Genomic DNA, 23739 nt, shown 5'->3' on the forward strand with positions numbered 1-23739 from the left:
GTTCCACGGTCCGTGCCAGAGATCCCACACTCAACACCAGCAGTTCTACAGTCCGTGCCAGAGATCCCACACTCAACACCAGCAGTTCTACAGTCCGTGCCAGAGATCCCACACTCAACACCAGCAGTTCCACGGTCCGTGCCAGAGATCCCACACTCAACACCAGCAGTTCCACAGTCCGTGCCAGAGATCCCACACTCAACACCAGCAGTTCTACAGTCCGTGCCAGAGATCCCACACTCCACACCATTGGTCCAACAATCAGCGCCAGAGATCCCACACTCAACACCAGCAGAACCACAGTCTGTGCCAGAGATCCCACACTCAACACCAGCAGTCCCACAGTCCACGCCAGAGATCCCACACTCCACACCAGCAGTTCTACAGTCTGTGCCAGAGATCCCACACTCAACACCAGCAGTTCTACAGTCCGTGCCAGAGATCCCACACTCAACACCAGCAGTTCCACAGTCCATGCCAGAGATCCCACACTCAACACCAGCAGTTCTACAGTCCGTGCCAGAGATCCCACACTCAACACCAGCAGTTCCACGGTCCGTGCCAGAGATCCCACACTCAACACCAGCAGTTCCACAGTCCGTGCCAGAGATCCCACACTCAACACCAGCAGTCCCACAGTCCACGCCAGAGATCCCACACTCAACACCAGCAGTTCCACAGTCCATGCCAGAGATCCCACACTCAACACCAGCAGTTCCACGGTCCGTGCCAGAGATCCCACACTCAACACCAGCAGTTCCACAGTCCGTGCCAGAGATCCCACACTCAACACCAGCAGTCCCACAGTCCACGCCAGAGATCCCACACTCAACACCAGCAGTTCCACAGTCCATGCCAGAGATCCCACACTCAACACCAGCAGTCCCACAGTCCACGCCAGAGATCCCACACTCAACACCAGCAGTTCCACAGTCCATGCCAGAGATCCCACACTCAACACCAGCAGTTCTACAGTCCGTGCCAGAGATCCCACACTCAACACCAGCAGTTCCACAGTCCATGCCAGAGATCCCACACTCAACACCAGCAGTTCTACAGTCCGTGCCAGAGATCCCACACTCCACACCAGCAGTCCCACAGTCCACGCCAGAGATCCCACACTCAACACCAGCAGTTCCACAGTCTGTGCCAGAAATCCCACACTCCCCACCAGCAGTGCCACAGAACCCATGCTCCATTGCAGAGATCCCACTGTCCGCACCACACCAGCGCTCCCGCTCTTCTCATTGGTGGTCCCACACTTCATGTAGAAGGGAACCAGCACCAACAGGGCAATGACCTATTTTCTTTAGATAAGTGAATTAAATGTACCTCATTATTTTCTTACAGATCGTGTTGTTGTGGCTAAAGGGATGAATGCAATTTCATTTTCATTTGACCTTCAGAGTTCCAAAAAAGGGTCCTCTATCTGTTCGCCGATATTCGGGCAAAGCTGTCCCAGGTGGGCCAAAACTTTGAGCCCCCAGACTCTCAGTTCCACCTGGAGAAGATTAACAGCAGGTGTGAGCGCAAGAATCTGGAAGGGCAACTGGCTGATGAAGGACAGAGGAATCTCACGATCAGGATTACTTTGCCAGGCCAATAGTAATGCTGTTCCTTTTTTATTTTATAAAAAAAAAAAAAAAAAAAATGTCTTTAGATGTCAGAGTCGGTCAAGGTCGGGGCTGCAAACCTTGAGTACTGTGTGAAAAATGTGATGAAAGGGTACATGAAACTCCATAATGCAGTTTTGTTAGTTGCTTTGGTGTGTCAGATTAGAATTGAAGATCTTCTCAATTTTGACATGATCTAGTCATTTCTGCACATCATATAAAGCTATTTGTCATGTCTTCGACCAAACAGCAAATGCTTTCATACACACATGCAATAGCTAGTGTCCAAATTTCAATTAAATGTCATGTCAGCCAAAATGCAATATCTGTATTGTACATTTTGCCATTTTCTATTACACTTTTCTAGAATTATTTGCTGTATTGTAAGTAGTCTTTCTCTTTTTATGACAATGACTGATGTCAAACTGCAGTACAAACAGAACTGCAAAAGTATGTAATAAATAAGAATTATATCTGATGTCATTCCACATGCCACATTCAGTTATGTGTGCATTTTTTTTACTGTTGAAATTGCCAAACAGAAAAACTCCAGCCTTGTACCTTTTTTTTTTTTTTTTTGTAAGAAAATGCTCACAGAATAAAGTGTCATATTGACAACATTGCTAACCATTTTGACCAACTTGGTCATAAGTGATTCATTAACAGTTCATTCTGTTGCCACTGACATGTTGATTGGCATAGCTAGTTTCTTTTGAGATGTAAACTAAGCATTTTAGAGGTAATCCACTGTGTGGTGTCGTTTGCACTAATTAGTTTGAGCAATGCACTTAATGTTATGCAAACGTTGGTGCATTTCCCAAATCGTCATTAAAGTGACTGAGAAAAACTGTAAGACAGTCCTCCTCTGCTTGAAGACTCAGTTACTCTTGTCACTTATTTTTATTGATCATTCAGGAAAACACAAAGTGGTTACTGATTGCACTTTTTTTTTTGCACTGGCAGAGTTCTAAAAGGTTGATGGCCATGATGAACTTGGATGGCACAGGGCCAAAGTATGGCTCTGCCAAGTTATAATTGGTACGTATAGTACTACATTACTTTTCTAGTATGATTAGAGGATATAATGTCTATGTGTATCAGTGTTACTCATTGCACGGCAAGCTTTTCAGCACTGCAGATGCACAATGGAAACATTTAAAAGTAGCCTACTCAACTCTATGCTGTTGATTCCCAAAGCTGTTGTGTACTGTCGTAGTCTACAGTAGCCTAGCGTTGGATAGAATTTGTTTTAGAGATAGTAACGTTTGAGTGCAAAAGATAGCGTGAGGATCCCTGTGCTTTCCATGTCCAAAAGCAGAGGTTAAATTGGGCTGGAGCGCACAGGAACACATCAGCTCCGCTTTCTCACAACAACAACACACCCTGCAGGTGAGCGCAATGTCCTTCAGTATCACATCATACCACACTTTCATTCATTTTCATCTCCTGGTAAATGTAAATGATATGGGAACATTCATACATGTTCTCTAGAATGCACTCATGTAAATATGGCTAAACCCCAGAACACATTTTTTGAGCTGTGAACAGATATGTATAGGCTGCACATCATTGAAAACACTAAAGGTACTCATTAATTTTATTTAAAAGTTAAAATTAGTTATTATTTCTATCTTCCGGTTTGAAAAGCAAAGTCGGAGAAATGTCACAAAATCTGACGTCATCATGTACTACCGGCAAGATTCGGAGTGCTGGTTCATGACCCTTTAAGACTGATTTCACACAATGCTATACATGTTTGGCATCATTTGAAATCTCAGTGCGACTGGTACAAAGGTCTCATTCCCACTGAAGTAAACCAGAAGGTAATAAGGGTTTTAATAGTTTAGAGATATTTTGCTTTCTGTAGTGGGTGTGCCCCATTTCACACCGTCTTTCGTGCAAATAGATTTCTGTCCCCAAAAAGGTGTAAGCTACCCAGTCTGGGGCCCCGATTAATGCAAATTCCAATTGTGAACTCATTTTTCCATTTGAAAGAAGCTTCTGTCTTGGTCTGAGTATTTAAAGAGATTGCAGAAGCTCAAGGTGCGATTCTGTAGCCAGATCCGCGCATAAAGCAGTGTCTTCCAGACACTCATCGTTATGTATTTTCCAGATGTCAGGTACATCTTTTACTCTGTTTCTGAGCATTTGATGTTTTGTATTGATCATCTTTGAATTGATTATGTACTTGGCATGATACATTTACCTGACTAATAATAAATTGTTACATTTGGTTTTATTCTGACTTACTCTGAAGTTATTGACTTGATGTATTGATGTATCAGTTTTTACCGCAAATCTATGACCATGGTTAAGTACATACTAGATCTCAGATTGTATGGATCATGGGGCACATCAGGCGAGATTCTAGATCAATAGCAAGCATGGGCAGCATTGTTAAATTGCTTTAGCCATAACCTCTGGTTGTTGATCATGGGCCTGCATAACAGCTGAACGAGTATAATAAGAGTAAAGAGTAGGGCTGGGCAAGTTAACGCGTTTTTATCGCGTTAACGCATTAATTAATTAACGCCGACAATTAGTTTATCGCGCGTTAACATACTTTTTATTTTGAAAGTCCTTTGCTCACTGCTTTTTAATACACATAGATAGACTACAACCGAATACAACACAAACCATGGGTCACAGGAGGGGTGGGATGTTTGTCAGTAGGCTACTGGCTGCTTGGGATGAGCGTCATCACGCGTCTCAACCAATGAAAGCACTTGTTGTGTGCCTAAGAGAGCTACAGCGCGAAAAAGAAAATATCTGGTGCGGACAGAAAAATGGAAAAAGGTACCCACTGCTTATCACTCAATAAAAGAATCACATTGCTAAGTGTTTTTGAACGTTTTGGTTTCGTTTGATTTAATAATTAACATTACCTTTGCGAGTCTGACTCTCACTGCGCTCGTGAATTAGCAGAACTTGACGGGGACATTCAAATGCTTAACAAAACGCTTCATGTGACCAACAATTCTGTACATGTTTATTAAAGCATACTGTGTGGAGATACACAAATGAGCCCAAAATATGAATGCAACACGTTTATATCTTAAACGGTTTCCTCTCATGTCATCTCAAGAAAACGCTTAATGCACTTAGACTGATATTAAAGAGACCAAATTCTATTTACAAATAAAGCACATGCAGAAAAACGGATGACACCAAAATATAAACTTTCAGTATCACTTAAAATGTAACCATTTTATAAATTTTCTTCATAACGGTTTTATAAAGGCTTAGTGTGGTTGTCATTTGTTAAAATAAATATAAAAATACAGTGTGTTCGTGTCCGTCTGTCCGCTGAATTTGACCCATAATCTCTGATTCTCCTCATCTGTGATCGTGGAAAAGGGGAATTACAATGACAACAGTTGTAGGCCTACTCAATATGCTCGTTTAAGCATCATTTAAACGTTTCCAACAAATAAATGAATCGACTTTTCTCAGTGTGTTAATTACATAGATTTATTTGGATATTCATACGATGGCTGAAGCAGCGGTGAGCGTCCAGCGCGCGACACGGTAAACAGATCAACACTGTAAACGAAATTCTACAAAACTTCAGTGAAAAAAATAAAAAATAAATTATCATGCGATGCAATAAAATAGCTTCTATTCCCTGCAAACGATACCATTAAAAGTGTTAACGTTCCACTTAATGGCAGAAACAAAACAAAAGGTAAGCAAGAATCCGTATTAATTTCAGTACGAGTAATAGAGGGCGATCCTGTCAAAATGGCGGCGCCGCCCCGGCATGCAACGAGGTGTGACGTCGGTTCATATTCTCTATTGCACTTTTGTTCATACAGCAGTACTTTGAAAGAATAAAATTACGCAATACACTACTCTTGATTTCATTATTGAATTTTGCGCATGCTGCGATTAATCGCGATTAAAATATTTAATCGTTGCCCAGCACTAGTAAAGAGTTAAATAGAATAAGCAAATGTCTAGATAAATTATCATATAAATGTTCTATAATCAATTGGCATTCTAACCTAAATTTGAGGTCATTATAAAATGTAGTCAGATGCAAGGTTAATTGGAATTAAACTACAATGCGACGCTGAAAAGACTGAATGCACAAGAAACCTTCCCCGCCCTATGGGAAACCATCATTGGGACGATTGTTCAGGCCTTACACAAATATTGAGTGTGGATAAGACTTACTTGTACACCTTAACAGTTTTGTACTATTAGAATGGCAGTGGCGTACTAGGCAGATGTGTATTTCAGTGTGTGTTTTTTTATTTGTTTTTTATTGTGGCGACTTGCTTGTTGACTTTATCCTGCTGGTGTGGCTCACTTGGAAGAAATTACTGATCAAGATTATACATGCTTTAATTATTTTGTGGTTTGATACAGTATGTTACTATGAGTGATGGTGTCTGAAAATCGTGCAATTAAATCTGTAGGCTTAAAACGAGTGATACAACGAACAACAAAGTTGTTCCATCTTCATTCAGGTGCTGTACAGCAGTCAAATCCAGCATCGTCTGAGGCTGACATCAACAAATACATGAAGAACTATCTCCGGTCAGCTCCCAACAGATATGGGGGTATGGGACGCCAAAAGAGCCAGACAGCCATTGATCTTTGTTCTCAATCAGAATAGATCCATTTTTTAATTTATATTTGTATTACCGATTTCAAGTTTGCTGAATAAAAGTTCTTTCATTGCATTGCGTTTGTGTCATTATTTTGGTGGTCAAAAGAACATCAGTGTGTGGATGTCAAATGGACGTCAAGTTTTTGATTTACATTTTTGACCTGTTTTTTGACAACACTTGAAGTCAATTTGGAGTCTTTTCAACATCAAGGTGCCTGCTGGGAAAGCACACCGACAGCAATTGATCTCACAAATGACTTGAGCACAAAGATAAAGCAATGCTTCGGAGGTGTAGAATCCATAAGGATGTTGGCACACTTTTGGATTTCAGGTTTAAGTCGATGCTGCAGTGAAGGATTGCAATGCTTAATGCAGTGCAGTGATACGTGAAACCTCAACACTGCTTCCACCAGTAACCCCAGCCATCAGCTTCAGCAGAGGAGAACTTATGGGAACTCTTAGACAATAGGATAAGTGAGACAAAAAAGGTCCACAGTGTCACTGCAGATGCAATGGCTGAAGTAACATGCAACAAAGGATCTTTAATTTGAACAATCCATTTCCAAAAGGTATGAATTAAGATTATTTACTTTTTTTGGTGATGTTTGGAATGTATTGTGTGTATTGTCTGATTTTTTATTTTTTTTTAATGGAAGTTGTTACCTTGATGCTTGTTGATTGAATCCCTCAGGATATGAGAATGTATTAGGGCACATCCACACAAAGCCAATCTTCTTTTTTCCTCATCGTTCTTTGTTTCACAAAATATACAGACATGAAAATGCAAGGGTGTCATTTTCAGATTTATCCACTCTGGGACCTGGTTTTAAAAAATAGCGGTTTCAGACTCCCAAAATGCCGGATCCGTCTGGATGAAATGCAGATACGATATGTAATTTTTACGTATACATCTAAACGCGGCTCCCTGTGTACGAGCTTTTACATTTATGTCAGTTTGACAAGGATGTATTCTGATTAGTTGATTGTTTCATCTTGAAAATTAACCTTTTTAACTAATTACTTTTTAAAATGGAGTTTGGATTGATTGATTAACCCAATATGGAGATTACATGTAAATGGTATGATTAGCAAAGACCCTAAATAAAACGCATAATACAGGCACTAATATTTAATGAATAGTAAATTATATTGGAAACAATGCTGTGAAAACATTTAAATTGTTTTGTAAAAGGTGTCAATACGTTTGGGCCTAGATCTCATTGCTTTTGCACTGTTTTGACCAGCAAGCAATGTTTCTCCCATCACAATCTGATTGGATTTTGCATGGTTTATATGTCTTTCTCACGCCATGTAAACTATAGACGTCAGAAAACATGCTGAAAGTCGCTGCAGAAACAAGGTCTTGTTGTTGCAAAGTGCCAGACGAGCAGAAAATGACAATATAATGGAGACATGTTTTGAGACCAATGGAGACGACAGCACAGAATAAACACAGAATGGACACACAATGTGGACGTCAATAATTATAGAATGGATTCCAATCGGATACACAAAAATACAGATTTGGACTGACAGTGTGAACGTAACACTGGGCTATTTAAAAACAGTGAAGCTAACTAGATAACATGCAAGATACATGCATCCTAGCCATAGCAAATTACTCTCTGAACACTCTGGAGCAGTGATTAGAATGTGGCTGGTCATGTGATCCCAACATGACATACGTAATATTGATGAATAGCCCTTGTGTTAAATAAAACAGCTTTTTTTAGAACAGTGATATGACTGAAGTCTGCATCACATATTCATTGTTTTAAGTGTAAATGTTTCAAATATGAAAAAAAAAGGAAAAAAACTTGGATAACATACCTTAAAAACAGAATTTGATTTATATAATGTTGATCTCAAAGTAGTGAACTGAGTATTTTACCTGCAGAGATGTGAGGTCATGGAACGAGCTGTCCTCAACAATCTTGATAGTGTTACTATGCAGCATTAATAGTTCCAGATTTTTTAGTCCTGAGAGGTCGTTCGCTTTAAGAGTTGATAAACTGTTGTACCTGAAACACAAAATTACAAATGCAGGAATCCGCCCAATATAAGCCGTTTTCTGTGATATTTTTTAGAGAAAGTTCCATGTGGTATGTTTTACCCCAGGTTAATTCGTTGCACAGCTGGCTGAATGTCCCTGGGTATTTCACTCAGGTATCTGAATGTGCAGTGCACTTCTGATGGAGCGTAACAGGCACATGATTTGGGGCAGCCGCTGCTTCTGTGTGTTATATTGGCCAAAACACACAGAAGCACCATGAATCTCCACAGCACACACGACTCTGCTGTTGGGTCACACATTCTGGAGAAGGAGATCTGTTTCTTCCTTATTTGTGACAAGCTCAAGCCATTAATCAGTAGCTTTCTGTAAGAAGAAAATAATGAATAAATTTTTTACATTATCATTCGCCACCGTTAAAGGATTAGTTCACTTCAGAATGCTCTGTGATGCTCCACGCATGACGTAATCATGTTGGAAAGGTCACGCATGGCGTAGGCGGAAGTACCGATCCAGTGTTTACAAAGCGAACATTCAAAGACTTAGTCAAACACCCTTTACAAAAAAAGGTAAAACAGCAATGTTGGACGGTTTTTGAAGTTGGAGGAAAAAATTCGATGTTCTACCGCGGTACTTCCGCCTACATCACACGTGACCTTTCCAATGTATGATGAGCATTTGTGGCTAAAAAGTATAAATTTTTAAAATTTTTTTAGAAAATCATGGTTTCTCTAGATAAGACTCTTATTCCTCGTCTGGGATCATGTAGAGCTCTTTGAAGCTGCACTGAAACTGACATTTGGACCTTCAACCCGTTGAACCCCAGTGAAGTCCACTATATGGAGAACAATCCTGGAATGTTTTCCTCAAAAACCTTCATTTCTTTTCCACTGAAGAAAGAAAGACATGAACATCTTGGATGACATGGAGGAGAGTGAATTATCAGGAAATTTTAATTCTGAAGTGAACTAATGCTTTAACAAAGTGTTACATGCAAAATAACTTTAAAATATTCTCCTGAGACCTTGACAAAAGTACATTTTAAGCATTACCCTTTAAAAAAAAAATCTTTATAGTTTAGTGCCAATCGTATTACAAAAAAGTATGTTTATTCAACAATAAAAAGGTAATTATTCATAATATATCAAAATATTATATGCATGTTTATTAATTCAATTCCCATTTATTCACAATACATAGGCCTATCGTTTCAAAGCAGTGCATGTTTCTACAGACTTTATATCAAGAGTAATCTGTTATCAGAGGTGACTGTCGAAGTAATGTCCATATGACAAAAATGTGCATTTCTAAGACAAAACAGATCATGAGCACATTAAGAAATAATGTGATAAAAATGATTACAATATACGGAAAACCTGGCTGTTTTGTACCTATGTTGATATTGAAAACATTATGACTATGTGTTTATGAATATTGTTAACCTTATTTAATTAGGCTATTATGTCTCAGAACAATTCCCAAACATCTAGTTAACCAGAAAATGCACTTTTGACACGTACTGAAAATCATTAGCGACATCTCGATTTAATTGTTTTAATGTGCCAACGAATTAGCAAAAAATGAATTAATACGACAGAAAGAGCATGAGCACACTTACCTAATGCACAGCTGAACTAGTCAGATAAAATATGAAACACTGTCCACATGATGGAACTGATAATCCAGAGAATCCTAGCAAGGAACAGTCGTATCCTTTACTGTCTCTTTACAGTTCAGAACATCAAGTGAAATCAAGTCAGCTTTCATTCAGAACGCGCGTCTGCTGATGGTGTAAACCGAGAGACTGATCCTCCTCCTCCTCGCGATCTTCTTCAGTCTGTACTGCGCTTTAGTGCGAGAGGTTCACACGGAGTAAAAGGAAAACATCATCATCATGAGGACAGATATGAACGCGACTTCACTCAAAGAAAAGTCCGTGAAATATATTGATATGACTGAACTTTCCGTATTGATTTTTTACAGGTGTTTTAGCAATTTTAAATCACGCGATGCTCTGAAAATGTCCGTAAACTTAAAGTACTAGCAATTATCCTAGTACTAAACATATATTTTTTTTCTTAGTGCGTGTTGAAGCAAACAACTGAAACACATTTTTTGCACTTATTAGAAATTATTTCATTATATTCAGATAAAAAAATCTCAAACCAGATCGAAGCCACTTTTGCAGCACGTTTCGGGACATTCTAAAACGCTTAACGTGAAAAAGGCTTAACGTGGCTTAATGTACTAAGACAGTGATTTTAACTGACCAAACTCACTAAATATCATTATAATAAAGTATACTATGTGCAAAAACGTGTTAAGATCATATTTTGGGCTCATATGATTTTTTTTTTTTTTTTTGCACATAGTATACTTTATTATAATGATATTTAGTGAGTTTGGTCAGTTAAAATCACTGTCTTAGTACATTAAGCCACGTTAAGCCTTTTTTCACATTAAGCGTTTTAGAATGTCCCCACGTTTCTCTATTTGCATGTGTTGTGGACAAATTTTGAGAATCCTAAAAGATTCTGTGGTGAGCAGGGCGGGCGAGAGCCGTGAGGGAACGGCGCGAGGCCGTTGACGCAACAGTTAACTCACAGGTGGAGCTCGTTAACTCTCGCGTCACCGGCCTCGCGCCGTTCCCTCACGGCTCTCTTCCTCCCTGCTCGTCACATACCCCCATCGCCCCTCACAGGTCTCCCGAGACTGCGCTCTACTCCCTCCCGGGGCGTCTCGGCGGCCGCAGCACCAGGGGGTAAGGACAGACGAGACGAGAGAAAGGAGACGGAAGCAAGGGGAGTGACAGGATGAGAGAGGGGAGAGAGGAAAAAGAAAGAGAAAAAAAAATTCTTGGTCCGGTTCACAGACACACTGCCGCTCGGTCCTCAGCCTGCCGAGAGGCTCTTCCTCACGGTGCCATGCGGTGGCACTGGACGCTCGGTGGACAGCCCGATCCTCGACCGCCTCCTGGCAGCCAGTGATGGCTCCTCCGGTTGAAAACATAATAAAACATAATAAAACATAAAATAAAGTCCAGGCCTGGTCCTCTCTCGTCCTTCACTGTCGTCGATCCTCCTTTTATGCTCCCGGAGCTCCTCCGTGAGAGACTCAAGACCGGTGCGCCTCACAGGTGGAGCTCATTAACTCTCGCGTCACTGGCCTCACGCCGTTCCCTCACGGCTCTCGCCCGCCCCGCTCGCCACAGATTCCTATAATCCTTGGCAAAAATCTGTCTCTTTGATCGCTATTTGACATGATCACCGACAGCCAATTGCGTACGCTGCGATCAAATTTTACCTCCGACGAAATTCTGTCTTTGTTATAGCCACCTTTTCAGTCGCACGTGTAATGCAGCTCACTGTCACCGAATGTGTGTGGGTTGATGATGTAAAACTCTGGACAAGTTTTCAAGCACGCGTCCGTTTTTAACACGTCATAAATGACAGCTGAGATCCCTCAGTGTGACATGAGGATCATGTTCCTACAGTCTGACAAGCAACAATCGTAAAGGACTGTTATAAATCGCACAGTGTGAACGCGCCTTAAGTAATGTTCAAGTACATTTTTAATTATACTTTATGTGGTAAGTATAGGTATAATATATATATATATATATATATATATATATATATATATATATATATATATATGTGGTAACGTTATACTGTAAAACATTTCCAGCTGGTTAAACTTAGAAATGTAAGTTCACTTGCAGCCATAAAAATGTGAGTTAACTCAACTAAACATAACTTAACTCAACTTGAAGACAACCTTTGTTTCAACTCCGACGAATAGTCAAGACAATGCATTACTTTAAGTTTAAAGTTCAAAACCCCAAACTTGTCATTGGAGTTAAAGAGAAGAAATAAGTTCATATAACTCTGGCTGCATCCGAAATCGCATACTACATGAGTAGGTACTACATTTGAATTTGAACGTACTTCCCGACCGTTAAAACAGTACGTTCTATATAGTATGAATATGGGTAGTATGAATGGAATTCGGACGTACTACATCCGCCATGTTAATGTTGTCACTTGTCATGCGTCGTCACAACAGCGCGCAAATTTAAATATGTCAAAGTATAATGACCTATTTAGCTAGGAAATTTTACCTCAGAATAAAAATACATCTGTGAATATCACGACAGAGGCCGATTTGAAGCAACGAAATTAAGCAATTTATTGTTAAAATGAATGCATATAAAAATACACGAGAAACAAAAGACATGAATCAATAAACAAACTTGAATACATTATATATAAATAAATAATGTGTAGATAGACAGAGAGGGCGAGAGAAATGCACAACATGGCCTAAATATTATATACAATACAAATAAATACAATGATAATAATATACATATTCTAAAAAAACTACAAACTGTGAGCCCTATAAACTACTGCCGCCTGAATGTTGCTGTCCGTTAAGTTTTCTAATCTCATTAAACTGCTTAACAACGAACGTCTCTGTTAAATAACAGTGTTAACAAGCGGATGTACGTTAACATTATCTCGACCTGTTCGTTAGCTTGATGTGCTGTTAATAATAATGATTAAACATCTTTTTACAGCCAACTCTTAATCTTCTCATTACATTGTTTAAACTTTCAATAAGTCAGCCGTTTACTTACATTATGTTAAACAAGTGCAATTTAACCACAATAAACACCGTTTTTCCCTGAGGTACTTAAGGACTTGAATGAGCTGCATATCGCCGCTTTCCGCCATTTTTGAATATGAAGAATCCTCTCCTGTGGCATCACGGGATAGCGCAGCGTCCATCGAATGCGTACTACAGAATTCGGGCGGAAGCAGTAGGTCATCCGGGTACTTCTCGCCTACTATTTTTCGAATACTATGAATTCGGACATACTACTCGCCTCGCATACTGTTTTTCGCATACTATATAGTAGGGAAGTATGCAATTTCGGACGCAGCATATATGGTGCTGTAATGTGCTTGTTTCTGTTTCTTCTTGACCTGTGTTTTGATCCAGAAATTGTGTACTCTTTCAGATGATGTGTAATAGCGCCCCCTGCAGTATAACAGTGAAAATACTGATAGCTGGAAAATTCCAGCAGTGGTGGGGAAAGAGTAAAGTAGATCTGAAATAAATTCCTATGAGGACTAGCCTACACAAAAATTCAGATACTCAGAATTATGAACATGTTTTTTTTTACAAAACAATATTTTCAAACAGTGTAAGTTTATGACAGTATGTAAAACTATGTGAAAGTAGTATTTAATAGGCTACTCAATCAAGAGATTAAACAACTATAAGCCAAGTATACTTAAAAATACTTAAGACTTTTAAGTATATCTCAGTCAAAAGATTGAGTACAAGTATGCACCAAATAAACACTTTTCTGTGAGCACAAGTCAAGTATACTTAAGTGCAATTTTAAGTTTATTTCTGTGAAGTACATAAAAAGTAGACTGAAAGTATACTTATTTTTTAGTTTAAAAGATGTATACTAATAGCACACTTGAATAAACTTGTTTTCCATAAGGGCTTCCATCAGTGGCCAAGATGATTGAAACAATTTACTTTAAATGATTTAGGGAAAATGTTGTCATCCATCCATCCGTCGCATAGTCCTGGGTATGCTGGAGTTAAAAGAAAGGAAATGCGGAAATAAAGTGAAAAAAAAAAAGAAAAAATATGTCCATGAAGAGTTATTTTCTAATAACTATCAAACCAATATTAGGTATGATCAACCTTTGGCTTTAAAAAAGTTTTGCACATATAGTTTTAAGGTAGTCTGCAGGTAGGTTCAAGCATCATGAAATGGTCACAGTTCTTCATGAATTTAGGCTGTAGTCTCAACTGATTCGGTCTCTTCATGTGCTCCCAGATGCAACTGATGATGTTCAGATATGTGTCTTTTTTGAAGAGGTTGATCCACTGCCCCCGCTGATTCTTCTCCTGGTCTTCCAGTATTTCCTCCCAGACTCCCTCTCCCACCTCCTCTTCAGACCTTAGCCAATACAAAATCTTAAAGAAGAAAATACGAAAGTGACCCCTAAAATGTACCATAGGGTTTTCTATTTAACTTTTGTACTGTTCTAAATGTTTATTTGTTATCCTGTGTACTACACCTGTATACTCACGAATTTGTCAGATTTTTTTTTCTTTTTCAAATAAACAACATTTGTTCAAGGTGACACAAAGAATTGTGGGTTATCTGTAAGAACAAAAAATAAACCTTATGCATCTTCCGAATTACTGTGAAAGCAGGACGCATTCAAAGTCTGCATTCAGAGTGTCCCACTTGCTTTTGTGAAAGGAGACGGCCTCTATGATGAATGCGGCTGACAAATGTGACCTGCGAAGGACACAGACTTCAAATGAGACACGTGGTAAAGGTCGGAGCTCTCAGAAAATTACGAGTTTGCAAGTTGTAATTACAAGTTCTATGAGGATGTGAACACTTTTTACAGTCGGAATGTCATAATTACAGTAATTCCGACATGGCAGGAACAATTATTTTTCACACATAACAGTCAAAGTCAGTGGGGTCTAATGTTGTTTTCTTCAGTTTTAGGTGAACTATCAAAGTTTAATGTCAGCAACATCCTTCTTTGTGTTTTTTTTTTCTTTAACCAATATTAATGAAACCCCCTTTTGCTGCATTTGTAAATCTGTATTTTTTCTTTGCACCACATATTGAGAACATTTCACCTAATTCTGGTCTCCAAGCAGCAAGCTTTACTCAAAAATATCAGTACACAAAATGACTGACTTATGATGCAGTCTGGAATCATAAAACATGCTGTGTTTGTTCAGTTAGGCCAGAGAACAGCTGGATCCCTGACTGAGCCTGGTTTTTCCCAAAGTTTTCTTCTGCACTACTGTCACTGGATAGAGTTTTGGTTCCTTGAGCCTGTGGTTTACTCAGTTGGGGCTTAAAAGACAATTAATATTCAGAAAATATAACCAATCAGTCTGACACTATTGGATGGGATCACAAGAGTTTGTTTCAGATAATGAACACTCATTAAACTGAACTGAATCACCATTCAACTGATCAATGGCCCGATTGTCTTCTTTAGAGCCGATTTACAGCTGAAATTAAAGTTGGCAAAATTTGCTATATTAACACGGTTATTTTCTTGTTTATTACTGTGAAGCTGTTTTGAAACAATCTGTATTGTATAAAGCACTATATAAATAAAGAAAGAACACATCGGCACATTGCATTCACTGCCCCAAGTTATGCCAAAGAGCATTCTCCTCTTTGGAGATTTAAAATTAAAAATAAAATGCATAGCAATAACAAGAATATCCATTATGTCAATTAAACAGATAATTCCTTGGAATGATAGCTGGGTGCTCTGCAAGACTGGATCAGGAAAAGGGTTTGATGCAGTCTTTTTGAACATGTTTTATTCTAATCAAAGTGTGTCATAATGCCCTGTCTGGCCAACTGACTCTTCTCAAATATGAAGATTTATCCAGTGTTGGGCAAGAGAACATTTTTTAGAACAATGAAACATGTGTTTTGGATTGGTGAATATGGCTGTAATGACCCAGAACTGGGAAAGAAAACAACTCTCTGGAGTTCCTTTTGTTCCCAAATCATCTCCTGTTGACCAGAGGACGATGACATACTTTACTAATTTATGACACTAAGACCTCTCCAGGTGTACACCTGTGCCTCACTTTCTTTATTGTCGGAGTGAGTCAAGACAGCAGTGCTAAATAAAACATTTCTCAGCTTGTGTCTGGGGGCTCATCTGCACAATCTGAGTAATGCTTTCCACTATCCTGTCCTCTCACTCTGCAGAATTAGTCACTGGAGTAAACGGGAACCTTTCGTAAGAGCAATATAAAGGCTGAACTTCAGATTTCCCGTGATGGAGAGTCCATTGATCTTTTTTTGTTAGTCATCTTTTTGCAGGTTACACACACACACACACACTAAAATTGTGATGTTTGAGTCAAGGGTTTTGCTAGATGCCACTAGTGTCGCAGAAACTACTTCTTATATATATATATATATATATATATATATATATATATATATATATATATATATATGAATGGTTTAAATTAAGTGAGGGGGTGGGGGTAGGATTTGATGTGAAATGTGTCATAAGTGAGATAAGTGGGCCCACACTGACTGTTCAAATCACAGTGGAGATATGTTTTCTTATGAAATATGTCTAAACTGAACATTGCAGCTGGAAACTTCACTTGTGTACTGAAGTAATTTTAAATTTTGACAGTGTGGTAAAGCTAGATTTATGTTTGATATTCGTCAGATATTGTGTTTCATAATCATTAAACTCTGCACATATTTTGAGCCCAAACCAATGATATATGTAACAAATGTCCTTTGATCAATAATATTTGGACAATCTATAATATTCCTGAATATTAAGCATCCCCATCTAAGCATGCCAGAGGCGACAGTGGCAAAGAACCCAAACTCCATCAATGACAGAAGTGGAGAAAAAATAAGAAATAAACCTTGGGTGAAAACAGGCTCAGTCGGGGGGCCAGTTCTTCTCTGGCAAAACAAACATGGTGTGATTATGATTCCAGTCTGCATCACAAGTCATTGATAACATTCAGAATATTTCATCCAGTTCCTTCTGCTTGAAGATTGGGATACATCACGACAGACAGACTAATATTAGTGTACATGCCATTTCTATTATGATGTACATACATTGGATGTTTCTAGAAGTGTTCCTGGTTCCGTTTGACTCAATTTATGCAGCCAAAACATCCCTTAAGGGATCTGAATTATAAAAAATGTTACTGTGTTATGTGTATGCAAGTTTAAAGGGTGTTTAGTCTAGATTTAAACTGACAGAGTGTGTCTGCTTCCCGAACAGTGCTAGGAAGATTGTTCCAGAGTTTGGGCGCTAAATAGGAAAAGAATCTACCGCCTGCGGTTGATCTTGATATTCTAGGTATTATCAACTGGCTTGAATTTCAAGACCACAATAAACGCAAAGGACTATAATGCGTTGATCTCGCTCAGGTACTGTGGCGCCTAAACATTTAGTGCTTTGTAAGATTTAAAAATCTATACAATGTTTAATAGGGAGCCAATGCAGTGTTGTTGACAGAACCGGGCTAATAGAGTACCTCAGGGATGACGTGTTTTTTATAGGCAAAACCCGGAAGTGAGTTAGCATTTAAGGACTTCCGGACTTCCGCTCGAAAGTCTATGGGTTTTCTGAATTGGTTTTTGCTGAAATAAGGTCTGTGTTTAACAAAGCCACTAAATATTTTCACGTTTTGATGTATGCAGTACATACAGAACCAGATATAACCCTCGTGATTTTTTTAAACTTTTACTGTGTCTTAAAATCGGCGGTTGCTAACAAGTTGCTAAAAGGGACTACTTCCTTTGGCGGGGACTTTAGACGTCATCATGACAAACAGGACTTTTGGACAGCATTTCTCATGAAAAAGTGGAAAAGTATTCATACACAGCGCAGATCATTATCATGTTTTTAAATAAAGTTATTTTTAAATACAGTTTGAGGAAGCTTGGTGGTGACGACGTTGATCCGCGACCATGGTGTGCTTTAGTACGTTTATAGCCAACTGTTAGCCTTTTATATCTGACCACTTTATTTAGGCTTCAAAATCTATAATTGTGTTAAACCTTAAATGCATGACTGTTTCGCCAATCATTCTTACATATTCGGGTCTTTATCGACCCGGATCTATATCTAACACGGAAGGATCTCTACCTGTAGTGATAATATAAAACTCCTCTGATATTAGAGTAGCAATTACAGAAGAATAAAATAAATCATATTTTGTTACCTTTTGGAGCTTGAAAGGGTTCAGTTTGAGCAGATGTTTTATGCCATCACCACTGTCCTCTTCAGAGCTCATTTTCCAGTAAATTCAGCAAATAATGGGCTAGTTTTATGTTTGAGGTCACGAATATGAGCCCATTCGCGATCTCAAACGTATTCTCAAAACTATATAATTTTCAAAATCTTCAAAATCAATATTTCGATCGCTAACAGCTTCACCAGATCCATCCTGTAACAGTTACAGTCATGTTTGATTGCGTTTAGTACTTACTCTGCAGTAAATCACTGAGCCATTTCATGTTTCTCTTATTATTTCGTTTTCTGTCTGAATGAGTCGTCACTTCAGCATTGTGTATCAGACATTGCCACCTTGTGGAATAAAGGTGAACTGCACCTTTTCTGTCATCTAAGATTCAATTATTGTTGTGCAGAAAAAATATCCGTACACTCATACACCCTATACAATTTTTACCCAAAATTAAAGCAAAAATAGGCATTCTTTTATAATTTTATGATTTTTTTCTTGTTATATTCTTTATAATGAATTGATTGAGGAATACCAAGAAGGTTGATGTCTAACTTTAAAAAATGAATGAGGAGGAGGGTAGTGAATGATGTCCCGGGTCACTAAAGACTAACATGTTTGATTAACATTAATGAAAGAGATGGCAGCAGGTTTACTAGGCTGCTGTCACCTGAAGACAGAATGCACGGATCCAATATACTGATACACATCTGGTTTTAACCCAACTGTTTACATTCACAAAAGACATAATCAGCCAGTTTTACTGATTTGCACATTAAGTTTGGGCTTTTATAAGGAAGAGCAAAAGCGCAAAGCTGGAAAGGAATGGAGTGTGGCACAGTAATGGATTTATCTCGATTGTCGTATTTTCATAATCGTTGGAAGCCAAAATTGAAATTGAAAATCGAGTTTGATTAATTGCACAGGCCTGTCATGTTTTACAGTCTTGCATTTGATGTAGGAGTAAATTACTAAGCATAAAAGCAGCAGCGATTACATTATTGTGTTTATACATATGCATTTTCTGTAAGAATACAGCGACTAAGCATCGCAGATATGAAAACACATTAAAGTGATATAGGCATTCACACATGTATACACATTCAACCGGGGCTCACCATATTTAGCTCGCAAACCTCCAATGATGCCTTCAATATTTTTCCAAGGGTGATGTTTTCATTTTTTACACTGAGTGTGTGTGGGCTGCTTTGAGCTGCACACGGTTTCAGAGTCACACTCCATCATTAATCTCAAACAGCTTTCACATATGCATATATATTTTTCACATTTTCACAGTCAGAGTGGAAAGACTAAAGAGCTTTTGTGAGTTTGTTTGGCAGGAATACCATAATATACTACTCAGTAATATTCTCTGGAACTTTAGGAATTATAAGGCAGTTATATTAGGAATTATATATACTTTGAGGCAAAACTGTGATGACATCTTAATCCCTGTTTTGCTGAGAGGTCTACTCAGGGAGCTTTTTATAAAGAGTCTTTTCTCGAAACATCTAAATCATTCTTCACAACTGCAGTGAAATACATAAAAGCATGGGCTAAGCTCACAGATGACCAAAGACTTGCAATGTCTCCATTTGAAAATGCTAATTTAATGATAAGAAATTCAGAAGGCAGCAGTCACACTGCAGAAGTGCCCTAATATGACCATCAGTGAGGATACACTGTTTGATTTGACCGCTAGCCTGCAAGAATTGCTAAAAGGGGGAATCACTAAATAGGGCAAAAGTCAACCAGGAAGTAGTACATGAACTGATGCTGTTTATCATTTTGTTTTGTGCATTTTCAAAACTTTGTGTACATATGTTTTTAATGATACATTTTACATTCTTCACATATTTTAAACAATCATGATGTGCTCTGCATAGGAAAAACAGACTCGCAAACAAACAGAAAGTGATTTGCAAACACAGAGGTCAGAGTTTTTTTTTTTTTTGCAAAAACACAGTGGTGTAACAAATGAAATATATTGTGTTTTACAAATATAAAATAAAATGAACTTACGTCACATTTTACAAATAAATACAATCCATTATTCAAATTTCATGTGACCTTTGAACAAATACCAAATCCAGTGCATACAAATGCATACCGATTGTGAGACCCGCGCCTTTTTATGAGATTGATTTTCTCACAAATGCAATTGCGCAACTACCTCTTCCTAAACAGCAGATGGTGCTATTGGTCAATTTATACTAGTCTCCACTGTTGCCAGGCTTCTTTTTATCATGTTGGACTGGACAAAAAGGCACTGGGCGGGTGAACAAAATTTGGGCTGCTTTTGAAAATAACTGGCATTTTTTCCCCTTCACTTTTATGTTTAGTCATGTTATTTTTAATACGTTCAAACACATGTACAATAAGGAAAGTATCACAGAAAAATAATGGGCCCTATTTTAATGATCTAAACGCATGGTCTAAAGTGCATGGCGCAATCCAATCTGAATCCAGTGGATGGGAAAGATGGTACTTTGGTATGGTAAGGTGGCCTGGCACGTGGGTTGTATCTAGTGTCTTAATGAGTTATGGGTGTGTTTTGGGTGTAACATGAAATAAACCAATCAGAGTCTCATCTCCCATTCCCTTTAAAAGCCAATTGTGCCGTGGCGGATTCACTATTTACATGGCCGAATTTGCAAGTGCAAAACTCAATGCTTCTCTAGTGAGGAAACGGATCTGCTCGTATGAGATTAAAGCGCGAGCAGACCATCTACGGATCACCAAAGCATTTTTATCTTTATATTTTATCAATAATAATCTTTTACATTGTAATCCTTTATTTGTAATATTAGGCATGTTTGTATGCTGCTGCGCGTCCCTGTGTGTGTAACAATCAGAGTGTACACGTGTTGTGCACCCGCCTATAGGCGCATAATACTAACGCACTCCTTAAACAACAAAAAAATGCTGCACCATTGACTTTAAACCAGGTTTTTGTTGGTCAATGGCGCAGTCATTTTCAGTTCCTCAAAATAGCAACACACCAACACTGTGCCTGAACACACCTCGCCCATGGGCAAACAGATGGGCGCAAATGCATTTGCTATTTAAAGAATGTGGAGCTGGACGTGAAAATGATATCTCTGTCGAGCTGAAACTAGCAAAAAACACTTGTCACTCCTGTCCTGTAGTGTACAGCAACACATTTTTTTCCCCCTTAACACATGCCTTATTGGTTCATTTTAAAAATATAAATAAATATATATATATATATATATATATATATATATATATATATATATATATATACACACACACACTCATATAATTTGTACATTTGATGATAAAAATTGTTGTTGCAGAGAACATTCAAAATAATGCAGGGATGTAACAACATATTGTGCAACAATATACTGTATTACAATATAAAAATGCAACAATTTGTATTGTGTATAGATAACCCAAAATTAAAGTTTAGATATCCATAGCACTGCAAATGCAGAACAAAACATACATCCTCACTAAACAATAAAGACACACAGCTTTTATAGGCTGGGTTAACAAGGTAATGATGCACAGGTGGATGTAATCACACAATACTGAGTCCAGGCAAAGGTTTATGGGAAACATAGTTTGTGATGCAATGGTAAAGGCCTAGGCAGGACTGCCCTCTGGTGGAGGTTAAGCTCACTCCAGCTGGTGGATGTGACAAACAGGGACAGTTGGTCAGGAACAACAGGTTCAGGGTCAGAGCCAGTCCCGGGTTTGACTCTGAATCCATCTGACTGACAGAATCAGGGATTGAGACAGCCCAGCATTCAGCAAGAGATGACGAGGTTGCAGATAATTTCTTAAATTACAATAATGTCTTTGCTTACAAGGTAACATTTTAGTATGGGGAACACATATTCACTTAACTGACTTTTGCCTCGATAAACTCCTAATTTACTGCTTAATAATAGTTAGTAAGGTAGTTGTTACGTTTAAGTTTAGGTATGGGCTAGGACTTAGGGATGTAGAATATGGTCATGCAGAATAAGGCATGAATATGTGCTTTATAAGTACTAATAAACAACCAATATGCAAGCCAATAAGCAGCTAGTTAAAAGTGAGAATTGCTCCCCATACTGAAGTGTTAATGCATAAAATTACAAATGTTTATAAATCCTGAAAATATCACCTTTTTTTCAATATATTCAACAGGTCCTTTCCTAGTACGTTCAGAAAAGAAAGAACCAGCAGCAAACGCAGATTCCCTGCTCCAGTGACAAACGCTGCCGCAGCCCCACAAATCATCCGAGTCTGCAGTTTTACTCACAGCACAGAGGGAGAGGACCACACAAGGACCTCAAGAGCTTAAACTGTTAATGGCAGGATTAGGCCATATTTCTTTACTGATTTCTTTCTTTTCTTTTCTCTGATGTCCTTGATGTCTCTTAATATCTCCATTTTTTGTATGGCCCTTTTATCTGATTGGTCAAACCACGCAATTCTCAGTACAGTAATGAGAATCGAACCCACAACCTACGGGTTACCAGTCTGACTCTCTAACCTAGAGGTCTCTAAACTTGGTCCTGGAGAGCCGCTGTCCTGCAAAGTTAAACTCTGCAGGACAGTGGCCCTCCAGGACCGAGTTTGGAGACCCCAGCTCTAACCATTAGGCCACGACTGCAGTCCCGGCCCTCACGGAGTTCCTTCCATTTTTAGTTGGGATGTGCCACACATTCCTCCTCCACAGGTGGCAGCATCCACTACAGCGCTCCTTGAGCCCTCCCTGTCTGCTCACTCAATCACACCCAAGAACTGCCTCCGCTCCACCACCCTCCTTTTATTTTCGTTGAGCCACTGGAAAGTACTTAACCAGTGTAAGCAAGAAGTCATTAGGAGAAGCAGCAGAAGTCGACAGCAGCGTGTAAGTATTTATTTCTTGTCACATTAGTTCTTAGCGCAGTTGTCGTTGCTTGGAAATGTTGTTTTATTTACTGTGGTAACAATTTCAGCAGATCCGGATATATTATGGATCCACTGATAGATGCCTGCTTTCAAACGCTCTCGTGTGATCTGTGTAAGCTCTCAGTGAAGAGTGTCATTGATGTCTATTTACAACATGTTTTTGAAGCATTGATCTCCGTAGCCTATCACAGACATATCCGTTGAGCATGTGAACACAATGACCAATCAGAGGTGTGTAAGAATCTGCTCAACAACGCTCAAAATGCTAGGGGGGAATACTGGTGTCATCACAATTTTAAAATTTCAGTACCAACGTCTGCACTTTTGACAACCCTTCATCAGATGCATTAAAGAATATCACATTTTTGATAGTGTCCGACCCCTTTCACTCTGTGGTTCAGTCAACCAGATGTGGACTGACAAATTTACAAGAACCTATATTTTAAAGGAAAATTTCACACAAAGATGAAAACAATTTACTCACCCTCTGGAACAGATTTGGAGAACTTTTAGCTTGTTCACCAATGGATCCTCTGCAGTGAATGCATGTATATATCAGGGGTGTGCCGTCCATATCAGCTGTGAATGCTCTGTGTACACAATCCATTACTGGACTCTTTAATTAAGTTCCCTTGTTTGGTCTTTTTTTGTGTCCTAAGCTGATGCACCATACCATTTAAAGGTGAAGTATGTAGTTTCTGCAACACTACTGACACCTAGAGGAATTATAAAAATACAGCACATTTTGGAAACTGTCCTTTCACGAGCCG

The 23739-nt window shown here is 38.8% G+C and overlaps 1 protein-coding gene across 2 annotated transcripts in view; it reads right to left on the reverse strand.

Moving 5' to 3' along the window:
- The window catches only part of igsf10 (immunoglobulin superfamily, member 10), a 29627-nt gene extending 11452 nt beyond the window's left edge, over nucleotides 1-18175 (reverse strand). The window contains exons 1-4 of one of the 2 annotated variants that reach the window (XM_067365567.1): nucleotides 18038-18175; nucleotides 14454-14573; nucleotides 8342-8605; nucleotides 8120-8249 (exon numbers count right to left, since the gene is read on the reverse strand). In XM_067365567.1, coding sequence (XP_067221668.1) covers nucleotides 8120-8249; nucleotides 8342-8541 — 330 coding nt within the window. In that variant the 5' untranslated portion in view covers nucleotides 8542-8605; nucleotides 14454-14573; nucleotides 18038-18175. Of the gene's footprint in view, nucleotides 1-8119; nucleotides 8250-8341; nucleotides 8606-9857; nucleotides 9964-14453; nucleotides 14574-18037 lie in introns of those variants that run through there. The other variant, XM_067365566.1, reaches the window with a different exon arrangement.
- Nucleotides 18176-23739: the final 5564 nt, after the last annotated feature.

This window comes from Chanodichthys erythropterus, chromosome 17 (assembly GCF_024489055.1).
Source record: "Chanodichthys erythropterus isolate Z2021 chromosome 17, ASM2448905v1, whole genome shotgun sequence".
Classification (NCBI taxonomy): domain Eukaryota; kingdom Metazoa; phylum Chordata; class Actinopteri; order Cypriniformes; family Xenocyprididae; genus Chanodichthys; species Chanodichthys erythropterus.